Raw genomic sequence first — 14,900 nt, forward strand, 5'->3', positions numbered from 1 at the left:
TACATCTATCAACTCAACACCACCTTTGTACTTCAATTCTTCTCTATCTAGGGCTCTTTTTACACATGCTCCTACACCATCGTGCTCTCCCTTACCATGTCCAGCCTCAGTGAAATTCTTAAAATGTTGTACACCGCTTGTCATATGCATCCTTGTCAACCAATAAAACATCCTTGCATTCTTGAATTGTGCGGTGCAATTATCTGACCATATTAAGTGTTGGTTGTATTGTATGTTTCCTTCTTTTAAATTATCATAGAAAACTTTAAAGCATCCTTGTACAAACTTCAATGAATGCGTACAATCATCACTTATGTAGAAGTGATACTCTCTTACAACCTTTATATCCTCATCTATGCTATCATCTGCATGCATGAATGTTATGTGTACAAAAATAGAAACTTGTGTAGAATGATAATACATAGATTGCACTTCGTTTTGAGGTTGTAGTGTATAATTTTTAGCAAAATCGACAATAGAGACAATGGTGCCAAGAGGAAATGTGTCATTACATAACATGAATTGCTCATCTAACCATCGAGCTCTATGTGTATGCATTATGTACTCATAAACTAGTTTCTCTTGAAACATTTTCATAAATTCAGCTACACATATATCATTTTTCACTAACTCACATCTCTTCAAATATTTTCCATCTTTAACTCCATATGTGATTGTCTTGTATTTTCCAATAGAAACTAGTTTCCTACCAATTTAATGTGTGCTCTCCAAATGTACACATCTTGGTAAACATTGCAAACCACCACATATAGCACAAGAACCTTCCAAACAAGACATCTTATAATAAATGCAACCATCATGTCTATTACATAGCACACTTGAAATAAATTCTCTTACCTACTTAGGAGGTGCTTGTGTATTGCATTCCTGAAAAAACATTGTTAGTGTGCAAAGTAGAACAAATATGGTGAAAAATATCATAGTGCATGGAAAATTCAATATGCATCCTACAACAACACGTGGTGCGTACATGATTAATCTTAATATAAAAAGGTTTTGCCATTTCAAAAAATCTTTGAGAAATTCTTATTTGAGGAAACTTTTCAAAGAATCTTTCATAAAATTTTGTTTGAGTCATATCCAAATAGTGTTTGGCAAGTGGCTCACAATTTGTAGACCCGATTCGCCTTCTAACAACATCTCTTTGGTTGGGCAAAACTCTTGTGTTGTCATGCTAAAAATTTTCAATTAATATTCTTAGTGCATCAACAACAACCTTGTCTTTGTGTGGTAGTCTACCCAAGAATGCCCAAAGAGAATTACCGTTAGGTTCCTCTATTTTTTGTCGCCTCTGTAATGCTTTAATTAATGTTTTTCTACTGACGTTTAATGACTTACTTGTTTTGCTTATCAAACGATTTTTTTAAATTTTCTTGCTCATTATGGTTGATGTAATGACATGTCGAGTAACATTAGAATCTTAGTATGCGATTTTGAACCAATAGCTTGATATGCATCAAATAGATTTCTCACAATAGTTCTTTCACGTTACTTTCAGATGATCTTAGGTCTAGAATTTTCGTCGTCTCTTTAAAATTTAATTTTTAATCATTTGAACAATTAATTGACATCTTGCGGTTTGATTTAAGTTTTCAAAATAGTTTTGCCATATTATTTTAACCATTTTCCTATAAGCTCATTCATTCATTTTATCGGGCATTGGCTTCAATATATTCTCATCAATGTCAATTAGATACTTTGGTTTCCTACGAATGATTCTAAGAGGTGTTAACATCGGTGCATTATGTATATTCAATTCATCAAATAGAGTAGGTGTATGTTCATCATTTAATTGATTATTTAATGTGGTCTCTTCTTCAATTGCATTAGGTTCATACGGTAAATCAAATGTCTCTTCTTCAATTGCATTAGGTGCATTATGTTAGTTTGGTAAATCCAATTGAGATGTTGAGGATGACATACCTTTTTGTCCCATTGTTCTTATGTCACGTAATTTCTTCATACATTGCCTTTGTTTTTCCTTTTCAGCCTCTTGTTATTCCATCGTTCCTCGCTTTTTCTTTCCCATGGTTGATATCAGTTGTCCTAAATAGAATCGTATTACATATATATGTAAACAAAAGTTCATAAACAATAAAATAACCATAAATATGCATCTTATCATTATTTTTTTGAATCAAAACTATTAAACAATCACAATAATATTGACAAAACTAATAAGAACAACAATTCAATCATTTGAAATCATGCAAAACCAAAAAAATCACTTACTTCTATATATAAAACAATGACAAAAGTGTAGACACAATTGTAGTGGGGCCTTCAGCGACCTCAAAAACTTCTTTTGAGGCCATTGAGGCTCTTGGGCAAATAAAACTATGTCTAAGTATTGCGTACCTGTATATTAATAACCACGTACGTGTTTTTAGTCCCTTAAATGTTGGCAAACCCAACGGTTTTTTTTTCATCTTGTATGTGCTCCTAGGCCTTAAAAATGTTATGGAAGGGCATCAAATTAACAGGTTCAGTACCCCGTACATGCTATTTATAGTAAAGCAAATGTGAAGGAAAAGGGAGGGAGGGAGAGGGAGAGGGGGGAGAGGGAGAGAGAGAGAGAGAGGGAGAGAGGGAGAGAGAAAGGGTGGGGAGGGAGAGAAGAAGAGAGAGAGGGATGGGGTATGGAGAGAGAGAGAGAGAGAGAGAGAGAGAGAGAGAGAGAGAGAGAGAGAGGCGCTTGAGAGGGGGAGTGAGGGAGACAATACACATACATATACATATATGTGTGTATATATATACTTAATAAATAAATATATATATATATATATATATATATATATATATATATATATATATATATATATATATATATATATATATATATATATATATATATATATACTCCCAAATTTTAAACAAAAGTAGCGCGTACACACTTCTTATAGTAAAGACAACGCATACACGCTTCTTATACCATAGGTACCTTGTACGCACTTTTGACTATTTAGGATTGGAAATAGGCCTGGATGACAAAGCTACGGGTTGAAAGTTTGATTTCCCTCCTTTTTGACATGTTTTATTTTATCAACTTGGTTTCTTGACTTTGTCATCATCAGGTTTACAATTGATCAAGTGGGTATTTCTAAAATTGCCTCCACATTTTCACCCATCTTATGAGCTTTCTAACCATATAATTTTTTTAAAATTTGAACAACAATAACATATTATTATTGAATTTCTTTTACCAGTGTCTCCATAGTTCTCACAAACATACATGTACCATTTTTTAATAAATTTTGATCTACTTATCCAAAATTTTAAAAAATTATATATTATTGTAGTGCGCTTGATTCTTTACAATTTAAAATAAATAAATTTTATTTTCAATTTTTTTAGTGCAAGTTATGCTTTGTGCACGAACAGGTACCTAATTTTTAGGATGTGCTCGATTGGAAAAATCATAAAAAAAAATAGTCAACAAAAAATTACAAAAATACACAAATTCTAGTGATCACTCTTAAATATTTCTGCCAAAGGATTTGTCAAAATACTAAATCTAACTATGACTTTTTTGATGTGCACGTCAGACACTATGTTATGTTTTTTTTAAAAAAATCAGGGTCTGTTTTTTCGTGCGCGAAGGATTTGACTCCCTTACTTATCCAACTTTGAAAAAGTTTAGTAGTTTGGAAACTAGATTCAGAGTCCTACAATATTTGTTCTTTGATTATCTTCATATCTTGAGTGGACAACTTTCAAATTTTGCCTCCAAGTTCAAGTTCACTTGATTTCTGAAAAAAAGTGTCCACTTATACCCCCCTTTTTGACCATCATCTTTGTGCACTTACCCATACCTTGTTTCCTACCTTACCTTTTTCACACTAAGGTAATTTTTTTTCAGACTTAGACCATAAAATACTGATTCCAAGGGGAAACAAGAATACTTTTTAAAAAATAGTAAGGCTAAATCTAATATCGAATAAGCTACGATACTCCGTGGAGAAATAATGTTCAAACTCAAAATATGTACTTTGTGATTGAAACCCAAGTGATTGACAAGTGGAAATCCGCTAATTAAGTTATTAGGAAAGAACTCATATCCTAGAAGTTCAATTTGCCGCCATGAAGGGTTAAAAACCATATGCAACTCAATAACTAATATCAGCTAATAAAGGTCAAGTATGGGCTACTTTTCATGAGTAAACAATATTGAAACTGTCTGAAATATGAACTATTCAACTGCTGTAATTTAAAGAGTGATAAAATTGTATAGGGAATTGGCACATTAATAAAGGGATAGTGAATTCTGCATATGCATTAAGCATGGATTCATTCTTGCACTCATGAGAGAGCAGGTTGCTAGTTTAAGGGCACAAGTGTGAACTTCAAATTTAATTAAACTAGGGTTTTGCCAAAAGATAGGTTACTCCCTAAGAGTATAAGTCACCTCAAGTTTGATGACCAACATGTGAAACTTTGGTCCAAACATAAATGATAGCCAAGAGCCTCATAGAGTCAAAATGCAATCAACATAGAGACATACATGATGATTTGAACACCTTCGGGAATTTAATTCGATCGAGTAGGGTTATGAACAATGACTTCATGAATTAATGTGACTGTAATTACATTAAAACCTTTAGCCAAATGATGCTACTTCTATAAGCGTCAACATGTTGTTAATCCAGATATACAACTCGGTTAGAGGTCATACTAGTTACAGGTAGCCTATAGTGTATGACCGACTAGGGATATGTGTGGGATGATCCACCAGTTCAGATGACATGAGTTAGACTTCCTGTTACCTCCCCGTGTAGGGTTGGGCCAATCCAGTTGGATATAGCACAGGGAACTAGTAAGTCTGTGGTTGGGCGGAAAAACATCTTGATGATACTTTCCCTTCCCAATGGTCTATTGGTAAAGTCATGAAAGATCAAAATTTTGGCATTTGGAAAATGTATCTTCTAAACCTCTCTATATAAATTTAATTTGAATTGTTAAACTTTTCATTTGTATCAATTATTTTGCTCATAGCATACATCTCTGTTCAAATAAAGTTTCAGTTCAATGTTGTAAAAAAGAAAAAAAAAGTTGCAAGTTTTTCCCTTCTTTTTTGTTGCAAAGATGTAAAAGTTGTTATTTCAAATTTGCATAGGTTGTAGCATGTTATAGTATGCCTCATTTGTAGCATAGTTAGGTGCCTTCAATAAGGAGTACATGGTAGTCCCATATTGCTATAAGCCATCTATAAACCCATATACAGACTGACCAATACCCTAGACTATAAAAGAATCTTTTTTCCTTTCTTTCTTGCCATATTTCATGCTCCCTATCTGTCTCTCTATATTTCTCTACCTCTCTTTATATATCATTTATATTTTTATATTTCTTTCTTTATGCTATCACTTCTCCATTGAGACCTTTGTTGCACAACTAACATCATTTGCTAAAATGGCCTAACACTTGAGCTCATTCACTACATAAATGTTTGCAACTAATAGACCTAAACATTTCCTAATTAACCTTCCACACCTCTTTGACATACCCATTGCACAACAAGGCAAAAATGCTAGTTTAATTAAAACAGTCTATAGTATATTTTAGATAAAACAAATAAATTAATTCGCTTAAGGAAATAGAAGAATAAATGTTGGTTAATTAAATAATATAAATTATTTAACAAACAAGATGATGAAAATGGAGGAATAATGAATTAAATAATAATAAATTATTTAACTAACAAGATGATGAGAATGAAGAAATAACGACAACAAATTTTATCAAATGATAACGATCAAATTTAAATGTTTACACACACAAGATTACACCATTTATCAATATAAAGAAGAAGTAGTCAATTTTAATGTTTACCAGGTTAAGGATCCCTACTCCATTAAGATAAAAAAAAATGACAATAAATATACAAATTTCACCGTTATAATATATATATATATATATACCTATATATATAATTTTCTTTTCTTTCGTTTCCTGCCTCCATATATCTGTCAGCGAATTACAATAGGTATGCGTTTTATGACACCCTCCAAACATCTCCGTCAGCGAATTGAAATACGCCTTTTTTTGAGTCTCCAAAGGAAGACGCCCTCTTAGCATGGAGGTCTCGAACGTGTCTTGTTGGCAACACGAGATAATTGTGGAAAATCATTACTAAAACCCAGGGTGTGGGATCATCAATCCTGTCAAAAGTTGTTCAACGCAAAATCTTGTTCCATTCCCTCCTCTAGGCAACAAGAATCAGTTGATAATTTCTCTGTCCCAATCATGCTTTCAGGTGCATTTTGTAGTAGCATTTCCCGCCCAAATTCGAGCACCCATTTTAAACCATGCTCCTTGGCTTCCAACCCCAAAGTTAGCAGGTCTCCGAACCTCAACGAATGCCATGAACTTACAAAAGTTAGCTGCTCGATGCCTGCTTCAATACATAGAGAAATCTCAATATGCAGCGCCCAGTTAACAATAGGTCTCCAAACCAGATTTAAGGTCCCCAAAAGGTACAACTGTTCGTTGCATATTATCGTTCACAGAAGCAACATATTCTGAATAATTTGTGATATTCAATGATTGTGATTATTGGGTGGTTTATACAAGATAAGAGCCCTAATATGACTTATTTATTTACTTTGCATTATTATTGGCAATGGCAGGGGTGTTCCTGTAACTGCAGCAACAGGGACTTCCAGTGATGGTTTTACTCAGATACCTCCTGCTAAGGTTATGAGAAGGATTTTAGAAAGTCCAGGGGTGCACCAGGGCCCTGCTTGTTTTGATGCTCTCAGTGCAAAGCTGGTGGAACAAGCAGGATTTCAGTTCTGTTTCATGAGTGGTAAGATTTCTGGCCGTCTAATATTGTAAGAAAAACAAAACGAACATAGACACAAGAAAGCGTTGCAGTTTTGTATTATTTGCAGCAACCGATCATATATTACAACTGTTCAAGGGGTTATGGTTGAATTGAAACATAGGTCATGATTCAGATTCATATCCGACCATAGCTCCCCTTGCATGTAGCGGCGTTATGTTTACCCATATGGTGTGCAATTGAGTCTTATCCATGTTTGGTGAGCCTAAGAACACCGGGGATGTTATGATGTATTGATTGTGGGATACATTTAGGTGTAACCTATGTTCTCAAAGCTTAATAATCTGCTCAACGTTTATAGCAAACTGCCTTAAAGGTGGCCCATAACTTCAGTCAATATTTACTAGACAAAAAAAAATTATATTCTAATTTTTTATAGGATTTTACCTCAAGGTGACCTTCAGAATTAGCCATTATAGTAATGGATAGTTGTGGAGGTCATCTTGATAGAGGGAAACTCAGACTTTAGCAAATCTAGCTATACGTGACATCAAAATTTATTGATTCAACTTTAGACGTTCATATAAATGTATCAAATTTAATATTTGAATGTAACATGTTCATTAATATTACTGTATTGACAATAAAATGGGATTTCATTATTTATATTATGACAAAAGGCTTGAAGGATACGAAATCATAAATGAGTCAAGACAAAATGCCCTCTTCCTTTGAGTCGCTTTGTATATCAAGTTGTCATTCATCAAATAAGATCCTAACCAATCTTTGTTGCATATCCTCCTCATCAAATTGTCTAGCATCTTTAGGATCAACATCCCAATGTGCAATGGGCCTACTCGGGTTCATTCGAGAATTGAGAAGGAAAGGAGGGTGGAATGGTTCAGAACACTAGAAGGATGGATCAAAATAAATTTTGATGGCTCTTCAAAAAGTAACCCCGGCCCTTTGGGTGCTGGGTGGGTGGTTCAAGATTGGGAGGGAAACATTTTGGCCTTTGGAGCTAGTAAATTATTAGATGAAACGAATAATGAAGCTGAAGCTCAAGCAGCCATCTAGGCACTTGAAGTGGGGAAGAAATTGGGATTGTCAAGAATCCAACTTGAAGGAGATTCGTTAACCATTATTAATGCCATTAAAAATGGTCAAGTGAATGCATGACATTTGAATAAATATTTATTGATTGCCAAACAAATTATCTTTTCCTTTGAAGATTTCCAAATCATGCATGTTGTACAATCTCGGAATGAGGTGGCAGATGCTCTTTCCAAATGGGTGACCTCATTTAATTCTGAATAAGGTGCAAGTGTGTTTGAGGATTATCAAGATCTTGCTCTCGATTCTTGGGAGTGATTGTACGCCGTCGTTTTGGGGGTACAATTAATTTGTGGCAAGGCAGTAAGGTGATGGGAGAGGATTTAAAGGGACCAAGAGTAACTTGGAGATGAATGTGTGTGAAGTCATTGAGAGTGATGGGTGGCATCTTGAATGCAGCATGGAAGCAACTTTCTCACTCTATACATTGTTGATGGGGAAATTTAGCACTTCCATCAACATAGAATAGAATGCACAAAGTCTATCCTTGTCCAAACAAAGTAACCTCAAGGTTCTTAATGTCAGGTCATGACTAAGCTCTGGATAACTCAAGGCTGATGTGATTTGCTGGTAATCTCAAGGGGACTTAGGTATTTGACAACCTAGTCGTCATATGATATGGCGATATAATGATGCTTCACTTCTTGAACTGATTAAATAAATAGCATAGGGTCAGGGTTTATAAAACCTAAGGACAATGATAGTAATGGTTGGTGTTGCAGATAGACAAATTTCACATAAAATTAGTTGTCGTGACCATTTCACACATCGCCCCATCACAAATAGAGACCCCCTCTTTTGCTTTCAGTTTTAGGTTTTCATTAGGTTAGATTGCTAGGAGCGATCCTTTTAGAATGAATAAGTTTGAGTTGATCTCACATCCGACATTTTGAGAGTCAATGATTCATATCTTTTGCTTGCTTTAATGGACATAAGATTCAAATGTGGCTAAGGCAAGTTGATTTTAGAGGTCAAACATTCTAGGAAAGGGAGCTGAAGTTGAAATCATCATGAGAGGCTTGGAGCAAATCAGATCAAGACAATGGAAGTTTTCATTTTAGAGGACTTCCATTGACCCCTCAAATGTGTGACTTAAACATTTCAAGCATTCCTTTGCCCCTTGAATCAGGGAACCAAGGTCTTGTGCTGCATTGCTTTGATTGAGATCATTGTTTTTGTCAAGTGCGTTGCTAGGAAGTTCAAGCAATATCTGTTAGACTTGTGTGAATAATGTTGTCATTGTTGTCAAACCACTCATTCGGTTCTATACCGGCCAATTTATGCAGGCTGGATATCAATCTGGACGTCATGGATGTTATATGGATATAGTTATACAAGGATTGTATGCGGTCAGTATGTATTGCAGTTTAGGTGTTGCAGTTTTTGGTTAGAAGTTATTATGCAGCATGGACAGCTTTGGATGATGACCTTTTGAGGTCCCATTGAGTTCTCATTGACCTCGGTATCTCGGTGTTAGGAATTCTTGTTGATCCCGGTATCAGTTATGTATCCCAGAGTTTGCATTTTTAATGGCTATCAGAAGTACCTCTTCGAGTTTTGTGATTGCGGTTTCCTTGGTACGTGTGGAGTCTACATTTTGGAGATATTGGGCTTAATCTTGTGACGATAAGTCCGTTCTCTTGGGTCCGGATGATCCTTACCCTTTTTCTGTTAATCTCGGTATATGCATTGGTAATCGGAAGTATGTAAAGGAATTGTGTAGAAGTATTGCAGAGGCCGACATGAGCTTATTGATAACGTGTTGGGCTTGACCGACACACTATTCTATAATTTTACCCTTCGGTATATATACACGTACATGAGTGGTGAATGAAGACATCGATCAAGAGAGAGTGTGTGATGTGTGGAAGATAGTTGGCAGCGAAAGAAGCAATGTATGTGAGAGTTGTAGACAACGAAGGTAATCAGTGTCACAGTAGTGCAGTAGTCCTTTACCGGACATGCTGTAGAACAGTGGTTCAGAGATCTCTAACCGGATCTTCTAAAAAATCTGAGATTTGTAATTTGAGCTTAAACTTGGAATTGATCTAACGCATTTGGAGATGCTATCCTTCTCTGTTCAACCTTTTTAGTTGCAGTGAGCAGTCCGATAGTGAGCCGTTTTTGTAATCTGGCAACGAGCCACTCGGCAGTGAGCCACCTGTTTGTAAACACAACTATAACTAGTTATATTTTTTTGAGAGTTAACACTCTCTGTGATTTTTCCCATTTGGGTTTTCCACGTACAAATTCCGGTGTTTATCTTGTTTATTCTACATTAACTGGTTTACTTCAGTCAAGTTTGTTTGATATTTTTGAGGACAACTTCAATTGGCAAAAAGTTTATTGTTTTAAATAAGTTGGACTACTGATTCACCCCCCCCTCTTAGTATTCCGGTGCTTTCAACCTGATCAACAGTTGGTATCAGAGCTTTGGTCCCTTGCTTGGAAAGCCTAACCACTTGAGGGAGATTCGTGTTGGTTGAGCCATGACACCTATATACTTGGATGAAGAATTTCAGATGGATGAAGAATTGAAGACAGCCTTTGAAGATTTGAAAAGCGTTGAATCAGAGAATGAAGAACTGAAGGAGAATGTGAAGACAGCAAATGAATGTGTACAAAAGTTGAGAGAGCAAAACCGAAAATTTAAGTTGAGACATAAGGAGGTTAACAATTAGTTGAATCAAGCGAATGAGACCATCAAAGACTTGATGCAAAAGATAGAGCAAGCTCTTGGAAGATTTGATCAGCATGTAGCAAGTTAAGTTAGACAAAACCGGACTTGGTTTCCAAACAGGTGTGTACCCAGATTAGAATGTTAAAGAAGAAAATAAGGAAGTCAAAGCTGACATAGAGAAGAAGTCAGAGGATGAGAAGAAATCCCGGAATCAGAAATCAAATGCAAGAAGACCACCAATCCGACAATCCAATGCACAAAGGTACCCATCTTTTAATGGCTATTGTTTTAAATGCAGTAAATTTGGACACAAGGCAGTGAACTGTAGAAGCATTCAATGTTATGGTTGCAAGATGTTTGGACATAAAGCTAGCCTTTGTAGGAATCATGTTGTGAATCAAAATTATAACCTGGTTGTTGCAAACAAGAAGAGTTATAACTTTCAAGGACATTGTTACAATTGTAGTAACTATGGACACAAGACTTGTCAATGCAGATACAGATCTCATTCGGTAAGATTTGAGCAGAAAATTGCTAGTTGTTTCAAGTGCAATCAGCTTGGACGTTATGCTAACCAATGCAGGAAAGGAAATGAGGAAATACCTGTTGAAAAGAGTGCAATGAAGAATGATGAATCAAAGAAGAAAGAAAACTTGGTCTGGAGAAAGAAGAATGAGAACAAAGGCAGTAAGCCTGAAGTATCGGAATCCGATGCAGGCACCCCTTCCTCCGGAAATTAAATTTAGAGCTTCGGGTCAGGGGGAGTTTTGATCTAAAAGAAAAATCTTCTAGCCTTCTTGTTTGAATGGATCATGTCACTAATCCGGCATGACAGTGCTTGAGTGGTATCCGATAATCAAAGGAATCATGATGACATCATAAAAAAAATAGTTCTTGGCGGCAAAACCCTAATGAAGCATCTTTAGTAAGATAAGTATCAGTTCTTGAGTTCATTTCTTTCATATCAGGTACATTTGCTTGAGATCATTGCGAATAGTAGAGCAGTAGTAAAGTGAGTAGTAGCAATCATGGAAGGAAAAATGATCGTTAGAGAATCTAGTAGCGAAGAATTTCAGGTTGTGGATAAAGTCCTCCTAGATGAGTTTAGCTTGGAGAAGATCAAAGTTGTTGAAGCAGGTTTGAAGGATGATGAATTGCAGAGGGTCAAAGAATTAGAAGACAAAGGTCTGAATCTGTGGATTGAATTCCCTTGGTTCGACAATGCAGAGGTAATTAGAGTAATTCTTAGCCGTGTGCGAGATAACTGCATCGTGTTGGATAAACCCTATTCAATTACGAAGGAAATCATTTCTATGGTCACCGACTTGTGCGACAATGGAGAAGTTCCGACAAAGAAATCGATTTTGAATAGGGAAGTGGAAGCCCTAACCGGCGTAAAGGGTGATCAACAAGCTCTAATCATCAATACGATCATCAACCCTGTAGTGAGGTATGTTGCCCATGGCATCTCTTACAAAGTCTATTTCAGAAATAGGGAAGGAGCAACCTCGACAATTGCAGTGTATATGGCATATATGCTTGTGATGGAAAACAAATCATTTGACTTGTGTGAATTACTGAAAGAATTGTTGTTAGAAAACATCAAGATGACAAAAGAGAAAAATTATACTTTCCGGTATGGGTCATTGCTTGTGAGTTTAGTTATGTATTGTTTAGAATCCCTTCTGGCAAAAGATAATGTCATTTGGGAATTTGGTGTGCCGATTGCAAGACAAATATTTAGATATCTGAACAGTTTGGATAACAGAGAGGAAATTTGCAATAATTATTTTAAATCATTTGTGGATATGTGGAGAGTTGGTCCGATTTTTGTTTCTTTCTCTTCCGGTTTTGGAGATTCATCTTTTGGAAAGAAGAAAAGGAGACAATCTATTCTTGTTGGTGTTTCGGAACCAAAGAAAAGCAAGGTAGAAAATGTTGTGATAATTGAGGATCTAGAATCCCCTGTAGCTAGAGGAGTTACGAAAGTGAATGAGCAGGAAGCTGGGGACTCAGATGATGAGTCTAATCTGTAAAAGTTGGTTGTCAGTTTAGATGGAATTCAGAAGATTGGTGTGAAATGTTTGACCTCGGCCGAGTCAGACATAATTGAGAGCATTTTGATGAAGCATCTGATCTAGAACAACATTAGTCCAGAAGATATCAATAATCTACTTCCGGAATCCTTGACTAAGATCTTGAAAGAAAGAATGTCTAAGCAGTCAATTGAAGAAAAAAGCTTGGATATGCAAAGTCTCTTGAATGAATGTACTATTGCTCAAAAGAACTTGTCAACCTACATAGAGGAATTGAGAGATTGTATTCGTAGTGCTAGGAGAATCTATAGATATTGTATCTCTTGGCCTACAACAACTGTGAAGCACAAAAGTAAAATTGATGCTATTGAAACCGAACTGACAAGTTTAGGTAAATCTTTTGATTTTCTAAATGATAAGGATGGTGAGCAGAGGAAAAGAGTTAATTCTCTTCACGCTGAGCTTCTTCGGTAGCAAAGGTAGAAATAAGACTTTGTGAGCATGTTTTGGAAAGTTAAGGAAATTGTTGAAGCTAAGCTAGAATACTTTTCAGTTTTGCTTGAGAATGTTGTAGAGTATGAGTAGAATCCAACTGCTCCGGATAACTTTTCAAATTCGGTTGATTTGCTGGTTGAGTGTAGAAGCCTTTCAGTAAGTATTAAATTGGCTATACGTTCTTGGGAAGTTCTTCTTCCAGGACTGAAGGAAAAATACAAGCTTATATTTCTGAAGAATAGCAGCCGAAAGTTTTTTTGTGTAAGATTCACATTGTATATATCTGTTCTTTCTTTTTTCATCAAATGCATCCTTTGGCCTTGATGTCAAAATCGGGGAAAGGAACATGAGTTCAAGGAATGTGGTTTTGAGGAATTGCATGAGTAAGGGGGAGTTGGCGCAATCATGTTTTGAATTTGTTTTGCCATCAATGACAAAGGGGGAGATTGTTAGACTTGTGTGAATAATGTTGTCATTGATGTCAAACCAGTCATCCGTTTCTATATCGGACAGTGTATGCAGGCCCGAATATTAGTCCAGATGTCATGGATGTTATATGGATATAGTTATGCAAGGATTGTATGGGGTCAGTATATATGTGCAGTTTAGGTTTTGCGGTTTTTGGTTAGAAGTTATTATGCAGCATGGATAGCTTTGGATGATGACCTTTTGAGGTCCCATTGAGTTCTCATTGACCTCGGTACCTTGGTGTTAGGAATTCTTGTTGATCTTGGTATCAGTTATGTATCCCAGAGTTTGTGTTTTTGATGGCTATCATAAGTATCTCTTCAAGATTTGTCATTGCGGTTTCCTTGGTACCTGTAGAGTCTACATTTTGGAGATATTGGGCTTAATCTTGTGACCATAGGTCCGTTCTCTTGGATGTTGACGTGTCTAAAATTGCATTGCTACGACTCCATCCGGCCAACGCAAAATAGAATGATCTCGCCGAGTATCCTATCCTCTCTTGAGATAAGGAAATCTCTAATGCTGTTTCAGTGGATCAATGGGGATAACCTCAAGGTTTCGATTGTCAGGTCTTGATTGCAGGATTGCTCAGTGATTGATGTGATTTGCTGGGAGCACAAGGGGACTTACGTTTTGCAACAAGCTGGTCTGCTATGATTCTTGAATTGTGAAATAAAAAGCAAAGGCGAAGGGATAGGAGACCTAAAACTAACAAGATTGGTATGCGAGTAGACGGATTCAACATAACCAATCCCTGCTTGGCCAGAATGGCTCACAACCTCGCAGGAACGGTGCAATCTTCAAGGGGACTTGGAAGATTTTCAGACTGCAAACGCACGGCTAAGCACCCAATTCTGACGCAGCTCAGACGAACACCTACAATTGAACTAAGCACAATTCAAAGGCTCAGGTTAACCATACAAAAGGATACACAATCAGTATATCCTCAATGGTATGAGCCTGAATCTATCAAATACCTGCACACCCAAAACAGAAAGATCTATTTAAAATGCTGAAAGAAACCATGCAAACATGATGAAAACAAGACGATAAACACCAAATCAATGCCTATATATTGATTTCAGTTGCCTATTACAACAATTTCTGCAGCATCTCTATGCTATTGCTAAGATCTAACCTATTCTAATTTCTAAAATCTAACTAACTAACTCTAACTGCTAAAAATTCTAACCCTTTACAAAAGAAAGGCCTCTCCCTTTTATAGAATTTACAATATGAATTAGAGGCTAGGATGGACTGCATCCAAGGGTCCTGATCTGCCCCCTAGAAGTTGGAAGCCTTAACC

At 36.1% G+C, this 14,900-nt stretch overlaps 1 protein-coding gene across 1 annotated transcript in view; it reads left to right on the forward strand.

The window, feature by feature from the left end:
* The first annotated feature begins 5,980 nt into the window (after nucleotides 1-5,980).
* LOC131060398 (uncharacterized) overlaps nucleotides 5,981-14,900 on the forward strand; it is a 168,663-nt gene continuing 159,743 nt past the window's right edge. The window contains exons 1-2 of the mRNA XM_057993621.2: nucleotides 5,981-6,494; nucleotides 6,648-6,826. Coding sequence (XP_057849604.1) covers nucleotides 6,265-6,494; nucleotides 6,648-6,826 — 409 coding nt within the window. The 5' untranslated portion in view covers nucleotides 5,981-6,264. The remainder of the gene's footprint in view (nucleotides 6,495-6,647; nucleotides 6,827-14,900) is intronic.

Source organism: Cryptomeria japonica, chromosome 4, assembly GCF_030272615.1.
Source record: "Cryptomeria japonica chromosome 4, Sugi_1.0, whole genome shotgun sequence".
NCBI lineage: Eukaryota > Viridiplantae > Streptophyta > Pinopsida > Cupressales > Cupressaceae > Cryptomeria > Cryptomeria japonica.